This window comes from Hyperoodon ampullatus (assembly GCF_949752795.1).
Source record: "Hyperoodon ampullatus genome assembly, chromosome: 6".
NCBI classification, from domain to species: domain Eukaryota; kingdom Metazoa; phylum Chordata; class Mammalia; order Artiodactyla; family Ziphiidae; genus Hyperoodon; species Hyperoodon ampullatus.
Window position 1 is genome coordinate 23,739,788 of NC_136919.1, and position 15,626 is coordinate 23,755,413.

At 53.8% G+C, this 15,626-nt stretch overlaps 1 protein-coding gene across 1 annotated transcript in view; it reads right to left on the bottom strand.

Moving 5' to 3' along the window:
• The window catches only part of SHB (SH2 domain containing adaptor protein B), a gene marked incomplete at its 5' end in the record, with an annotated part of 132,726 nt that overhangs the window by 20,150 nt on the left and 96,950 nt on the right, over positions 1 to 15,626 (bottom strand). The window contains 2 exons of the mRNA XM_079705843.1: positions 3,905 to 4,024; positions 10,110 to 10,281. Of these exons, the coding sequence (XP_079561969.1) occupies positions 3,905 to 4,024; positions 10,110 to 10,281 (292 nt within the window). The remainder of the gene's footprint in view (positions 1 to 3,904; positions 4,025 to 10,109; positions 10,282 to 15,626) is intronic.

The following is a 15,626-nucleotide window of genomic DNA, read 5'->3' on the forward strand; positions in this document are numbered from 1 at the left end:
GGTGTAAGGAGTGCTTGGGAGGGGGTGGGGAGACACTGGGCTGGGAGTTCTCTGCCTCCACTCCAGTCTCAGCTGGTCGGTCAGCTTCCTCTACCCTAAGGTGAGAACGAGGATGGTGATCTCTGCCCTGGCCACCCCATGGGGCTGTCCCGAGGCGAACGCGTAGGCTTTCTAAATCGTGAAATGCTGTGGATCTGCAGGGTGGAAGTGGGGTTTAAGCATACGGGCGGGTGCCTGAGAGTGGGCACTTGAGTGGCCCCGTCACTAAAAACTGAGTCTCAGCTCCTCTGCAGGGCGCGAGTCCTGCCCAGGCTCTTCTGCATCTCGAGGGCTTTGCCTGGCCTGTCCCCTCCACCTGAGATGCCCACCAACTGTCCCTGCCTGGGGAATGCCTACCCTTTCTTTAAGGCTCAAGTGTACCTCTGAGCAGCAGCTTCTCCAGACCCTCTCACTGCAGCGCCAGCTCCGGCCCCCAAGGGCCTCTGTGAAGACCTGCAAGCAACAAGGCCCAGACTGGGAGCTCTGCAGCCTGGGCCGGGATGTCCTCACCTCTGCTCCCTCTGCTGCCCAGCCCAGTGCCTGGTACCAAGGGCTCTGATAAATATCTGCTGAGGAAAGGATGGGAGGGGTGGAGGGCCCTGTCCTCTGGGGCCAGACTCCCCCAAACACTTTCTTCCACCCTAGAATACCCTCATAGCATGACCGAAGGCTCACATGATAACATAGCTGGAATTCCAATGTAAATTTGCACCTCACTCCTGATAATGCCACTCCCCACCCTACCCCCACCAGGGAGGCTTCAGGATGTGAGAGTCCCTGGACCTCCATGGTGGCTGGCAAAGCTGGCACTTGCCCCAAGCAGGGGGGACATTCAATACCAGGGCAGTTCCATTTGTGGTTGAGGTGATGAATGCCAGGTGTCACTCCCTGGCCGGCAGCCTGACTGGTCACTGGGAACTGAGGCTGCTCTGGAAAACAAGCCCACCTCCACTTAGCAGGCTGCCTTGGCCAGCCACGGATGGCCTAGCCCTCCTCCCCACTTCTGGCCTTCTTCAAGAGAAAGCTGACCAGGTAAGACCACCCCTCTGGCGTTTGGGAGCTAATGGCTCCTGACAAGCATGCAAAACTAAACCCTCCACCTCCAGCACCCATGGGCAGAGATCAGTCATCCAAATTGCACTTCCTGATAATGAGAACTGACAGGACGGGTCCAGGAAGACAAACCTGGGCCTGACGGCAGAGTGCTCTGATCTGGGATCCCAGCGCAGGCCCCTGGGCTGCGCCCTCAGTCTCCTCCACCTCCTCCCCTCGCCTGGGAGGTGCAGGGGATCCTGCCACAGCACTCCAAGGACAACGGGTGGCTGAGCCCACGGGCAGGGGAACTCCCGAGAGCCAGAGACACTGAAAAGCATCGATGTAAGGAGAGCAGCGTCACCTCTCATGCACAGATGAGGACACTGAGGCTCAGAAAGGTGATGTGGCTGCCAAGGCCACAAGGCCAGCGAGTGGGGAAGCCCGGCCCCTGGACTATAAGCCTGTTACAGAGCAGAAGAGAATCAAGGCACTCTCCATCCCGAGAGTGGTCCTACAGTCTAGGGAAGGGAGCAAACCAGGAACGAAAAGGGAATTATGCTCTTAGGACTTTGACAGAAACACTCTTCTGAAGACCCATCTGTGAGCTAGCATTTGGGCCTGTTTGTATAACGGAGGGCATGGGCTCAGGGCACTGAGGAATGGACAACGCAGGCACTGCTGGCATGAGTACTCCTGCCACTGGCTCGAGATTCCTTGTGTGCTCCCATGCTGGCGCCTCAGCCCCAAAACATCCTGGGAACTTGGGAGGCTGTTTCTTCCTTGCAGGCAGGGCTGTGGTGGGGTCACCAGGGGCCCCAATGTCCATCCAGGCTTGCCCAGTGCAGGGGCCCAGCACACGCCCAGTGAATAAACAGAAGTGCGATGGGGCCCTGGCCCTCATGGTGAACGACTGGGCCTGGCATGGGGAGCCCCACCCTTTTCTCTGTGCATTCAATCAGCCCTCTCGGGAAGACGCCTCTGGCCTGGTCCCAGATGACAGGATTCCAGGAAGAATAAGATCCACTGAGGAACTCAGAGATTGCCAGTGTGATGAGAGTGAGGAAGCCCAGGGAGTGGGCAGGCTGTCTGGGTCACCAGGGAAGGGTGGTGACAGAGGAGTCCCATCTCTGATGTCACCTGCTGCTTCTACCTCTTGCAGTCCAGAAAGGCACAATTCACCTTGAGGTGGGAAGGTGAAGATCTGGAAGCATCATTCATGGGTACCTGGGTTGCTAGGTTACCTCGAACAGCAAGGGAGGGAGGGGGCTGCATGGAGCAGTGGGGAGTTGAAGACCCCCTGGCTCCAGGCAGCACAGCCAGCGGTGTGCACCCGACCCCACCGTGGCCCTCTGGCTTTGGCCACCTCCAGCCCAGCCACGGTTTAGTGTATTGAATTTTCCTGGGCTGCAATAACTGGCCTGATTCTTTAAGCTGTCAGGCCTGATGGTGGACGATGAAGCATGCACGTGCCGTTTGTCCTGAGTGCCCTCCCAGCTGCTCAGAAATCCCCTCCACGTCTTCCCTAGCAAGGCGGTTGTCCAGCTCCTGGTTGCACACCCCCAGTGATGAGATACTCGCTACTTCTTGAGGCAGCTTTGGATCGCTCTGATTCCTGATTGGCTCTGTTAGAGAACTGCGCCTCTCACTGACCTGGAATCTGCCTGCCCATAACTCTCCCATCTACCACTTCTGACCTGATGTCCTTGAGAGATCTGTGGTTCCCCCCGTCTCCACACACCCTCCCTTCTCCAGGTGGCCTTCCAGTGCCTCTGCTTCCTGCCCAGGCTCTGCTCTGCAGTTTGTCACTGTCCCTTCTCAGGTGGGGTCAGTCCTGAGCAGAGAACACAGGCCAATCTCTCTCTCCTTGGCTGCACTGACCCTACTGACTACACAACCCGGCCTGCACAGGGCCCTCCTGACAGCTGCATCCCAGCAGGCCCTCTCTCCATCACACGGCCTTGAACAATGGCGAGTAGAGCAGAAAGGGAGCAGGCAGAGGGCTGCACCACTCCTGGTGGTCTCTGCTGGCTGAAGGGCCTGGGTTTACACCCCAGTTCTGTCACTATTTCTTTAAATCCCTCCTCTCTCCAGGCCTCGGTTTTCCTGTCTGTAAAATGGGTTTCAGACAACCCGTTGGGTTCCATCCAGTAACAGCACCAAATGATGAAGCCCTCCATCGAAAATCCCTTTTCTTATGGCAGGGCCACCTATCCTGAAAGCAAGGGCCTCGTATCCAGAAAGACCTGACAAGAGATAACGCCAGCAAGATTCTTCCTGGCTCTTCCCAGTGTTCCTCACAACCTTTGTGCGACACCTAAAAGTGAAACTTTCCCAAACAGCAACCTAGAACATAAGGAAAGGGTGGTTCTCACGGTGGCAGCAGGAACAGTGGGGAGTCAAACACCCGGCCTTGAGTACTGGCCCTGCCCCTTGGGCCAGCCATGGCCCCTCTCTGAGCCTTAGTTTCCTCATCTGCAAAATGGGGACAATATGTTTCTCATCAAAGTCCTGTGTGAGGGTTGAGAGAGGGATGAGGCATGCTAAGCACTTCTATAGTCCCTGGCTCACCATACATGTGAAAGCTATTCTTGGATATTTAATATAAATTCTAGGAAAATGCCCCCCTCTTTGTGGTGGGCAGAAACAGAGGACATAAAAATTCCTCTGTATCCCAGAATAAGATCAAATTGGAAAAGCGAGGCTTGAAATAACTCATGCTGGCAAGTTTCCTTGGGGGACACTGGCGGGTCTTTCTGCCCCAGACACTGGGGCCAGGCCACACATCGCTGGAGGCTGCCGAGGGCCCAGGAGGTGGCCAAGGTGTACTCACTTCAGGGAGAGGGAGTAGTCGTGCCTGCTGGTCTGGCTGTTCCGGACAAGGTAGCTACACTCCTTGCAGAGTCGCAGCAGGTTCTCCGCATCTCCTCTGCTGATGGCTCCGTGATACCATCTGCGGAGAAGAGACGGGATCAGAACCCAGCAGGGACAGACCCCCACAGCTGATACCCTGAAATCCGCTCCTCCCCGAGGAGGCTCAGCCTCTCCGAGGGCAGCTGTCGGCGTCCCGGGCCTCCTTGTCACGAGGCAGTGCACGTGTTTGTGTGTGTGCGTAGGCCTGTGCACATGTGTGTATCCGTGCGTTCAGTCATTCACTAGACATCGACCAAATGCCTGCTGCATGCACGTCCTGGGGAGAGAACAGTGAGCAGACCTGCGATCTCCTCGCCATGAAGCTTACGGTCTAGTGTGGAGGCTATGGAGGAAACGAAGCAGGGTTGCCTGGCTTGGAGCTGGCGGGAGGGACTGCTATTTTAAGCAGCTGCCAGGGAAGCCTTCTGCAGAGAGTGACATTTCACCGTGAACCTGAAGGAGGTGAGGGAGGAAGCCACGCAGGGCAGCAGCTGGAAAAGAGCCTATCTGGCAGAAGGAAGGGCAGCAAAGGCAGGAGTGCCTGTCACGTTTTGGAAACAGCAAGGAGGCCAGCGTGGCTGGAGTGAGGCAAGGCGGTGGGGTGGGTGCTGAGGCCGAAGAGGCCACGCAGCAGGGCCGGGTCGGGGGCCTTGCGCTCAAGGCAATCAATGCAGGGACTCTGGTTTTCTCCATCTGAGTGACACAGAAGCCGTCAGAGGGCGCTGACAGGAGGGACACGTGCTGGCTCTGTGACATCTGTGGGACTAGTGGGCGGTGCTCATCACTCAGGAGAGCAGGCAGTTGGGGTGGGGGGGGGTCACACCAGTGCTCCTGCCAAGTGCATCTGGCATCGACTGGGCACGTGGAAATCCCAGTGTCACTGCTTCCGGACAGCATGTGGTGAGTGGCAGAATCAGAAGGGAGGGGTGCAGTGGCAGGTGCTTGACTGCAGAACAAAAGGGGAACGTTGGTTTTCAAGGCTGAAAAAGCTGAAGGTAAAATTTCACGGGCAGAGTGAGGATGCTAAGATGCCGATCAGTGGGTCTACTCAGAACGGGTCTCTGTTTACGTCACAGTCTCTGAGGGGCTGGATCAGTGGGAAGGTGGCCAGAGGTGGGGTCAGGAGGAGAACCAGAGGTGCTGGATGGTCAAGGGTGGATCACCCTTTGGCCGCTGAGTCACAGATGCAGCTCTGCCACTGGCCAGCCGGGCAGTCTGGGGCAAGTGGCTGAACCTGGGTACACCTCGGTTCCCTATCAAGTTAGGATCACTCCACCCGTTTTGGGGTTGTGAGGATTAAATGGGATGATGCATTAAAGGGCTGGTGCACAGCCTGCAATGGGGTGAGTTTCCACAAATGGCAGCTACGAGCATCAGCTGAAAGAGACTGAACTTGTTGACGGCCAAGGGTCACTTCCCCAACTATCATTATTTTAGGCTGCTGCTTGCCACGCAGACTGCATTTTAAGCTCCCAGGTGTATGGGGGAGGCTGCCTCCAGGACCTGCCCAGGAGTGCCCTGTGAACAGTACCCGTGAGAGTTCTGGTACAGACATTCTGCTTGGAGAAAAGCGTCGCACTGCCTTTCTCTGCACTTTCTGCCATTTATAAGGCAGTGTTCTGAACAGTTAACAGCAGTGGGGATGACATAATTATAACCTAAAAAAAACCCAACCAGCTCTAGGAAAGCAAGGACTGGAGAGTGAGTATGATGTGAGTATCCCCATCCAATGAGCATGTGACCGGCTCACTGATCGCCCAGGAGGTGACCGCTCACACTCCCAGAGACGTGAAGGCTCAGGATATGCTTAAGAAAGGATACATGACTGTGTTTAAGAGAAGAGGTTAGACAAGGATGGAGCTAACTTTAGAAATAAGAGCTAACAGTTGTGCCATGGTTGTTTTCCTGGGAAATTTCACCTGTGTAACACAGCCCCAGTGAGCTGACAAAACGCTGTTTTATTCGGAAAACAAGTTTCAGCTATTTGAAGCAGAGCCGTCCTCAGGGAAGGCCCAGAAGTGGTCTCCAGGGAAGCGCTGTCCACATCTGCCCCCTGAACACGGGACAAGCAGCACTGAGGTGGTGGCAGACAGGCCTCCGGGGGCTCTGGATCCTCGTTAAGGGTAATCCCTGGTGGGTAAACAGGATAAGCTGCTGGTTCCTTCCCCCGCTGCTCCAGTCACTCCACACGGAGAGAAAGGCAGGGGACTCAGGGTCGAGGATCAAAGGAGAACCAGGAGTTTGGGAGAGATGGGGCAAAGGACACTAGACTGGAGGATGGGGAGAGGGCAGCCGCTGGCCAGACTGTCAGCAGGAGGATGGCCACCAGGAGACAGGATGGGCCTGGGTGGTCCTTGGGGTTGGGGGGCACGGCTGGGGGCCAACCCCTGTGCCCGAGGAGGCTTTGTCTGGACTGAAAAGAGATTCCAGGCAGCAGGCCATCTTGGGGATGTGCTGGACTTTGCAGAGCTGGCCACTCAGGCCAGAACCATAGGGGTTAAGAAGACTCAACCATAGCCATCCAGTCCAACCAATATCCATGAGCTCATCCAATATTTACTCACCACTTACTACACCCTTGATCTCACAGGACTGATGCAGGGAGATGGAGAATCAACAAATAGATTCAGGAAACAATGTCAGATAGTGACAAGTGCTATGTAGGAATACTGGGTTTGTGAGAAGGCAGTGACTGGGGCAGGGGAGGTGCCTACTATGGAATGAATGGACAGGGGAGGACCCCAAGGAGATGGCATTTGACCTGAGAATCTGCACTGTGAGAAGGAGTCGATCATGTAAAGAGCCAAAGAAAACACATTCTCTGCAGAGGAACCAGCAAATGCAAAGGTCCAGAAGTAGGAATGAGCTTGGGGTGTTCACGGAGCAGAAAGGCAGCAAGAATGGTCCAGCACTGTGAGTGTGGTGAGTGGTACAGGATAAGGATGGAGAGGAAGGCAGGGTCCAGTTCCCTGAGGGCTTGTAGGCCAAGGGAAGAAGTCTGATTTTATTCTAAGCATAGGGAGGGCAATAAGAGTTTTAAACAGAGATGCTTAAGAGATACTTGCTCTGCATGATCTTACAAAAGGTTAGCCAGGCTTCCCTGAAGAGCGGCCAGAGGGGAAATGAAGCAGGAGACAGGAGAGGAGGCTTCTGCAGTGGTCCAGATGGGAGGACCTGAGGTAAGAAGATGGATGGAGTCGGGCTGTGTTCTGGATGGAAAACTGGCAGAACTTAGTAATGTACTAGACGCTGGTATAATGCAAACAAAGGAATCGAGATGACTCCAGGGTTGTGGCTTGGGCAACTAGGTAGATGTGATGCCGTTTGTGGAGGTGGGGAAGCTGGGGAGGAGAGGGTGTCCAGGAGATGAGGAGTCCAACATGTTAAATTCAAGATGCCCATTCGTCAGCCAAGTGAAGATTCCACGAAGGCAGCTGGACGTAGGAGTTGGGAGTTCTGGGAGAGGTGTGGGCTGGGGAAGTGCACTGGTGAATCACCACCAGCATCCTGAGACTACCCAGGGAGAGCATGTAGCTGGAAACTGAGCCTCGGACAGTCTAACCTTCAGGTCAGGTTGAGGCAAGGATCCGGCGGGGGAGGCAGGAGCGAAACCAGGAGCAGAGACTGTCTCCGAAGGAGACAGGGAGCTGTCTACTGTGCTGGCTGCCACAGAGGTCAGAGGAGGTCACCTGGTGACCCGGGCAGAAAAGGGAAGCAGATTGTGGTGGGTGAGAGAGTGGCAGGTGATGGAAGGGAGAGAGGAAATGCTGACACGTGGGAAAAAGTTCCCAAAACCCTCTTTGGGGACATTGTCCATTGAGTGGACAGCTAGCTATTCACTGAGCACCTACTATGTGCCAGGCACTGTTCCAGGCACTGAGCAGTGGTGACCCAGGCAAGTTCCTGCCCTCATAGAGCTTATGTTCCCAACAGGGGCCAGAGCCAGAGGGGGATGTCCAGTCAGGATTACTTCTTTATTTACTTTAAGAAGTTCATGACTGGCACATGTTTATATGCTGATGGTAATAATGACGCAGGACGGAGGGGGAGGTGGGCTGCCTGAAGAAGGCCGGAAGCAGTTGCCCTGAGTACCTGAGCAGCCTTTCCACCGTCCCAGGAGAGCAACCAAAGTGGTAGGGGTACTCGGGCAGATGTGTGACTGTCCACCCTCAATAACCCTCTAAGACTGGGGCACACCCCTCAGTGTTCCCATGTTCCCTCTGTGCTAGGGTGGAGAGAAGTCGGAGCTTGAAAGGGCCCCCTAATCTCTGAGGCAACACCAGTCCAGGTGGGGGATACAGTGAACCTGGGTCCTCAGGCTCCGCTGGAAGTGCGATGTTATTTAAGCCCATCTTTCAGGTGATGAGGCAGGGTCTCCAGCAGGCCAGAATAATCCCAGAGAGATGAGACAAGGTGGGGTGGGAAAAGCCAGTCATGACTCTGGACTTGGCTGAGGGCCTTGTTGGGTGGGAATGGGAAAGGAAAGGCAGAGCTGCCCTCAAGGGGCCCATGAAGTTCCATCTGGGGGTGGGAAGAGGGTAGGCTGGGCCGCTGACCCCAGGCAGTGATACAGTGTGGAGAGAGGAAGCACAGGGCCAGGAATCAGGAGATGCGCACTCTAATCCCAATCGGACAGACTTGACAGTGGCCTTGACCTTCTATGAGCCTTAACAGTGACTCCATGAACTGGTTGCTGAGACTGACCCAGGCAGACCTGGGTCAGGATGCATGCTGAATAGCTCCCAACTCCCAGGGATCTCTGGATCATATTTTGTTTGTTGATTAAAAAGCTCACAGTTTGATCAGAAATAAGCAAAACCTGCCACCCAATCTGTGTGGCTGTGAGAAGTGATTAACACAACACCCGCTGGCAGCGCACCCCACCTCCAATGTGCTTGATATAGCGCAGGGCTGTCACAAAGGAGGCTGCAGCACACGCTTAAAAAGGGGCACAGGAGCACATGACATCATTCGGAAAACTCTGCATCCTGCTCAGCAAGGGAGCATTTCCTGTGAGGGATGCACTGCCGGCTGGGTGAGACCAGAATCCCCTGGGCGGAGACTAACATAGTACATAATGCACACAATGAAGTCTCGTAAGGAACCGGCTTGGTGTCAGCTAATCTCTTGGCCGTACTGAGTGCCTACCCTGTGCCGGCCATGTGCTAAGGGTGAGGGGGAAGTGTATATGAGAGGAAAGTGAGGGGAGAGTGTGGGGTTGAGTCATGGAGTTCGAATCCTACCTCTGCACTCTATGATATCCTAGCCAAGGCTCCACATCTCTTAGAGCCCCGATTTTCTCATTTTGCAATAAGATGATAACCCCGTTTATCCCACATTCGCTTGTTAAGAGGATAATACACCTGATGGTGCCAGCACAGGATCCAGGACGTGTTTTATTAAGTTCCTGGAGAAGCTCACTCTAGGGTAGGTATGTGGAATGATGAGAAACTGAAAAAGCAGTCTGGGGGCAACTCACAGAGTGAGTGGCAGATGGGATATGGGACTTTATCCTGGTGGTGATGGGGAGCCACTGAAAGTTTCAGAGCAGAGCAGGGACCTGACACCCCAGCAGAGAAGGGAGATGATCATCACGGTCAAGGGGAGGGGACAGTAAACACTGACCAGCGGTGTTGGGGAGAAGCAGGGAGGGAAAGGGGCAGCAGGGATGGGACTTGGACGCCGATTAAAGCTGGGAAATCTCTGGGGAAAACCCAAATCAAGAGTGTCCGGGTCTTGCCCAATTAATATCAAGCAGATGTGGGGCAAAACCATCACTACAGCTATAAAAATAAATCTAATATACAATTAGGCAGCAAGATTCAGTATACATTCAGCTTTTCAAAAACTCATTTGCTGGATGATGAAATTAGAAAGGAGCATGTAAGAGTGAGGGGTGCACCATGTGGACGATTTCACAGACCTTCCTACTAGCCAACCAAAGGAAGGCAGGCGATACAGTGTGGAGAGAGGAAGCACAGGGCCAGAAATCAGGAGACACGCACTCTAATCCCAATCGGACAGACTTGACAGTGGCCTTGACCGTGGCCTTGACCTTCTATGAGCCTCCACAGTGACTCCATGAACTGGTTGCTGAGACTGGGCTTTGCTCCCTAAGAACTTACATTTGCTTCTCCAGTGGGACAGCAGGATCCACTCTCTCTCCCAGGATCCCACAGAACTCAGGGCTCCCATGTTTGATGGGCTTGAAGCCCCCTCCGGGAGCTCGAAGCTGGCGCCGCCGGTCCCGGGAAGGCGAGGGGGATGACTGCCGTTTCTCACTGCCGTTAAACTGGGCTGTGGGGGAGAGAGAGAAAGAGCACGGTTACCTGGTTACCCAGAGCTCAGCTCAAGGAGTGGCGCATAGTGGGGTCATGGTTGATGGTTCTCCTTGGGGCTTTACAACTTGCAGGCAGAAGAGTTCCAGGCAACGGACAAACATGGCTCAAAAGACGTGGGCTTCCTAAAACGGGACAAACATGTGCCATCAAAAACAGATGGTGCATTCGAGAGGCTGGTTGAATCCCCAGAGGCCACTGAGCTCAGCCTTATCCCCAAAGGAACCCTCCTGCAACCTCCATCAAAGGTGACACGGCACTCCCAGAGGGGGCACAGTCCCCTAGACAGTTCCTCATTTTCTGCCCAAAACCTGTCTCAAAGTGGCTCCTCTCCTCCCCCCATTCTCCCATCCCACCCGGGGCGGCACAGGCCACATCTGCCCCCTTTCTCCTAGGACAACTCTAGAGAGTTCTAATCGAGGGTCATGTTGCATCACCCAAGTCTGCTCCTTGTCCTGGACCCAGCACCCAGGGGAGCCTGGAGCAGTGCCCGGCACAGCGGAATGGGTCCTCCGGTGTGCCTTCCTCCCGTCCTGGACCTGTGCGAGTGTTGTTCACCCCACGGGCTGGGGAGGATGCCTCTTGAGGGCAGGACCCTGGAGACACCCCACAAAAAGCAGAAAATACTGAGCTAAAACTGGAGTGGCCAGAAGTGTCCCTGGAGACTGGCTAGTCCACCTTGCAAGTTATCTCTCTGGGCTTCAATTTCCTCACCTGAAAAATGAGGATAATGACCGTACCCACCTCATGGGGTTGCTGTGAGGATTCTGCCAGGTGATGTACAGCCATCTTAGCAGAGCGCCTGGCGTGCAGTTAGTCTGTGCTCAGTCAATGCTATTATAAATATTTTCTTTTATTATGATTTATATTATTTATTTTATTTATTTATGTCTGCTCAGTGTGGACACAGTACTAAGCACTTCACAGAAGCTTCCAAACTGACCTGAGTCCCCCGCTCCTAAGCTGGCCAGTGACTGGCTGTGCGCCTTGGCTAAGCTTCTCAACCTCTCTGAGGCCCCATTCCCTACCTTACCTGGGCTGCTGTGGAGATCACATGAGGGGCTACATCCTATGGGCTCAGCATACACAGCGCGCTTAGTAAGCTGGGCCAGGGCCTGCGGAACGATGTTCCCAAGGCCACATCAAGGTGCAGGCCCATGCACACACCATGGTATAAAATCTCCCCCCTACCAGCAAGCGTGGATGTGGCCAGCTGTCCTCCAATACCAGCCGCACGGCAATCAACCTCACATTCACAGAAGGTGCTGGGAAACCCCTGCCCCGACAGTGGTGATGTGCTGTCCACGGGGACGGAGGACTGTGGATGAACCTGTTGCGTGTCTCAGGCACGGAGCAAGATCATGCATCAGGACTGCGAAACATTTCCATCCCTCCAAGACACTCTTCTCTGTTAATCACTACAGAAAACACAGGGAAGGGGCGAGGAAGTTCCTGCCAATGGAAGGCCCTAAACAGGTTGGACCCATGTGTATGTGGTCACTCTCATGACTGCAGTGGGGTCCAGCAGGCTGTCCACCCTAGACTCTCATTCACATGTGCCAGGCACAGTTCAGGGGACACCCTCCCCTCTCCACTGTCCACCTGACTGACTCCACTTGCTCTTCAGGGGTCACCTCTTCCAGGAAGCCTTCCCTGGCCTCACCTCCTTCCCAGACTCCCCTTGATCTCAGCCTATGGTACCCTAATTGCCAGTTTCCTTGTTTGGCTCCTCATGAGCCCCTCAAGGGCAGGGGCTACACCATATTTGCCCCTACCCCCCATCCCTAGAGCATGCCCACAACATAACAAAGAATGTTCAAAGAATGACTGAATGAAGAAACTTAATGAGCTGCCGTTTCACTGTCCTGGGGAAAAATATCGGTTTTCATACCAGATAAATTGGATAAAACCTAATAACGTCCCAGTCAACACTGTAAATCCCCACTGAATTAATTCATACATTCGCTTGCAAGCTTAATAATATAGCCATACATTTTAGAGGGAACAGGTGGTGATGAATGACAGGCTTAATTAGGCAAATCATTCCACCTAAAGTAAAAATACACAAACTCCAAGTGATTCAGCAGCACAAGAAAAAAAAAAAGAACAAAAGCTCCAAACACAACTGCTTTCATTCCTTCTAATTAAGCTTCTCTTTAATCTGCAATTTTAAAAAAGGCGATTCTTTTAATTTAGTGATTTTCTGCAAAAGGTAAAGGAAGACACATCCCTCAAAAGAATATCTAGATTTAGAGAAAAAATATGCCACCCTTGTGAGTTGTTAGAATGACAGTATCTAATTAATTCCACCTATAGGCAATTACAAACAGAAGTCAGAGTTCTGAGGGAGGGAGGGGAGACTCAGACGGGCAGGGCCAGGCCTCTGGAGCCCTTTTGCCTTTGGTGTGATGATGGGGACCAGTACCCTGGTGGCAGAGTGGGAGAAGTGGCCTGGTTGACAGCTGTAGCAGCCTGTCTCCCGAGAGGGTGAGGTGGCCCTTCATGATGTCCCAAATGTCCTTCCAAAAGCTCTGGTCTAATGACACGTCTCATTCTTTAAGACCCAGCTCAGATCTTCCGGGAGGCCCTTCCTCCCTGCAGATTAGCCTCTGCCGCTGGTGGTCCCCTTCCTACATGTATTATAGATTTTATACCAATCAGCCTTGAAGTTGGGTCATTGTCAATGACAGAAGACGGCATTTCCAGGTGACCATGAGAGCTCTAACCCTCACGACAACCCTGCCACCCTGTGGGCAAGGGAGTGGGGCCCGGAGGAGGGGAGGAAGAACTCCTCCAGGGTCTCAGAGCTCAGGAGCGGGGCTGGCCGGGCAGGAGCTGTGCCTCACTCATTTAGTCTTTGAAACGACCACCACCTGTATGAAGTCTAGAAGCTTCGACGGTCTGGCACAAAAGTTCCCCTTCCACAAAGCCTCCCCTGATCCCACCTGCTGAGAACTACCTTCCTCCTGGGCAGCTCACGGCACTTGGCCCTTCTCTTGTAGCTCGGTGGGCCCCCAGCCACTCTTCCCCAGTCAGCCCGGGTGTTCTGTGGGGGCAGCGCCTGGGATTTATTTTAGGCTTCTTTTTCCTCTCCAATCTCTTGTCTGTCCCTAAACTGACTGTAGTGCTGGGCATAGAGATGGTGTTTAGTGAATGTTTGCTTAGATGAAGTAAATGTGTTCCTTCAGGATCCGGCTCCTTCCTGTTTATCATTCAGGGCTGGCCAGAGAGATCAGGTTCCAAAATGCCAAAGGGCCTCCAAAGCACAGCTCTCTGGGCTCAGAAACTCTTGCTGGCTCCTACTTCCCTGGGACGGAGAATTCACTCTGGTGCTTGAGGTCCTCTGTGACTTGGTGACCACCTGACCTTCTGGATGCATCTTCCCCTAAAAAAACCCCTCCAGGTTCCACACCCACCCCTAGGCTCCAGTCACAAAGAATGGCTGGTCCCAAATCCATCATCTGCCTCTGCCTCTAGGACTTTGCTATGCTGTGCCTGTCCAATAGAATCCCTTTCTTCACTATCTCTGGTGCAAAAGTCCTAGCATTCTTCGGTTCAGCTTTAATGCTACCTCCTGGGGGGAAGTTTTGTCCTAGGCACACCCCCAGGTGGAATTCCTTTCTCCTCTTCTGAACCCCGCCTCCCCTGTCTGTGCCACTGTCTGACCCCGCGCCAGTCTGTATTACAGTGCGTTATGTAGGTGTCTTCTCAGAACCGGATGGAGATGAGGTCTCGTGCCTCAGCCTCTCCTGAACTTCCCCATGCCTGACACACAGCCCATGGGTTGCAACAAGGTCAGAGAACAGAGGAACTGCAGTGGCTCAGCATCATGGAAAGGACGTGGACTCTGGAGTTAGGAAGATCCGGGTTTGAACTTTGCCTCTGCCACTGTTGTGTGAGTTTGGGCAAGACTCTAAACCTCTCTGAGCCTTAGCCGCCTCTTTTGTAAAACAGGGCTGATAATACCTATACCATAAAGGATTGTGGAGGTGGTTAGTAACAGATGATGTACCAAAGTCCAGGCAGGCCCCCTGTACGTGGTGGTCCCTTCTCCCCATGGTCACATCCATGCTCAGAGCAGCTCCTTTTCATGTACTCAAGAAGATAAAGTACCTTGTATCAGAAACCATCTTCTTCTCCAACCTGTGCTGGAATTCCTAAGTTGGAAGCTCCAAGAGGACAGGACATATTCTGGTTTTTTTCAAAGGTGAATTCCCAATGCCTAGAACAGCGCCTGATATATAGTAGATGCATAGAATCTGTTGAGTGTATGAATCTCCATCCAGATTTATGGTCAGCAGGACCAAAAAACCTCATTCATCAATCAAGAAAGGAAACTTAGGAGCTGGAATCCCCACCACAAATTATTTTAAAATAGTTTTGAAAAATGGCTTGACCTTTACTGAGTGCTTCCTGTGCATGGGCAAGTATACGTGAGGACCCGACGTGACATTCTCTTCTGACCCTCACAACAAACCGAGGCGGTTGGTGCAACTTCACCTACATTTTTATGAACGGGGCCTGGTGCGGGCGAATAGCCTGCCCCAGCAGATAGAAGCAGGCTGTCACGCCAGGCAGCAAGCCCCAGACCCCAGTCTCTGTCCCTCTGCTTTGGGATGGAAACACTGGGCAGCCTCCTGGAAACCCTGGAAAGCCTCTAGAAGTGCCGTTCTCTGGGGACGGGCAGGGAGAGAAGAGTCGACAGTCTGCCAAACATCCCCCAGCCCTCTGGGCGGACCACGAGTGTGGATGGTGGCCCCTAAGGACAGGGATCATTCACAGGGAACCGGAAGGAAGCAAAGGGGGCCCAGGGTCTTGGGTCCCAGGTGAGGCCTACGATGTGCTCCAGGTTCAGTGGCTGCTTCTTTCTGGCTGGTCTGGAGCCTCCGGCCCTCCCAGTTCTCCAGTACAGGACAGAGTCCTTTAAGCATAAGGCAACAAGGATTAGAGAACTGAAAACAAAACCCTGTGCACGGAGCTCTCAGGTGCTAAAGAGTCTTCTTTAGGCCCCGTGTGGATGAGGTGGGAGTGAATACGGGGCTGACAGGAGGGGCCTGCACAGTGTTCCAGGCCTGGTGTTTGCTCATGGATGTCCTATGCCTCTGAAAACACAAGGGCACAGAGAACAGAATGAAGGTGCCCAAGGCATCCCTTCCACACAGTCCTGGGCACTGATTCCTCCACACCGCTGATGGCCGGGTGGGTTTGTAGTGGGGGGACAGGCGGGGAGTGGGGAGGGCAGGGGTGCAGAGGCACGGAAGGGGCTGCAGCCCAGGCAGTCATAAGCCCCCAAGAGGGGGCAAG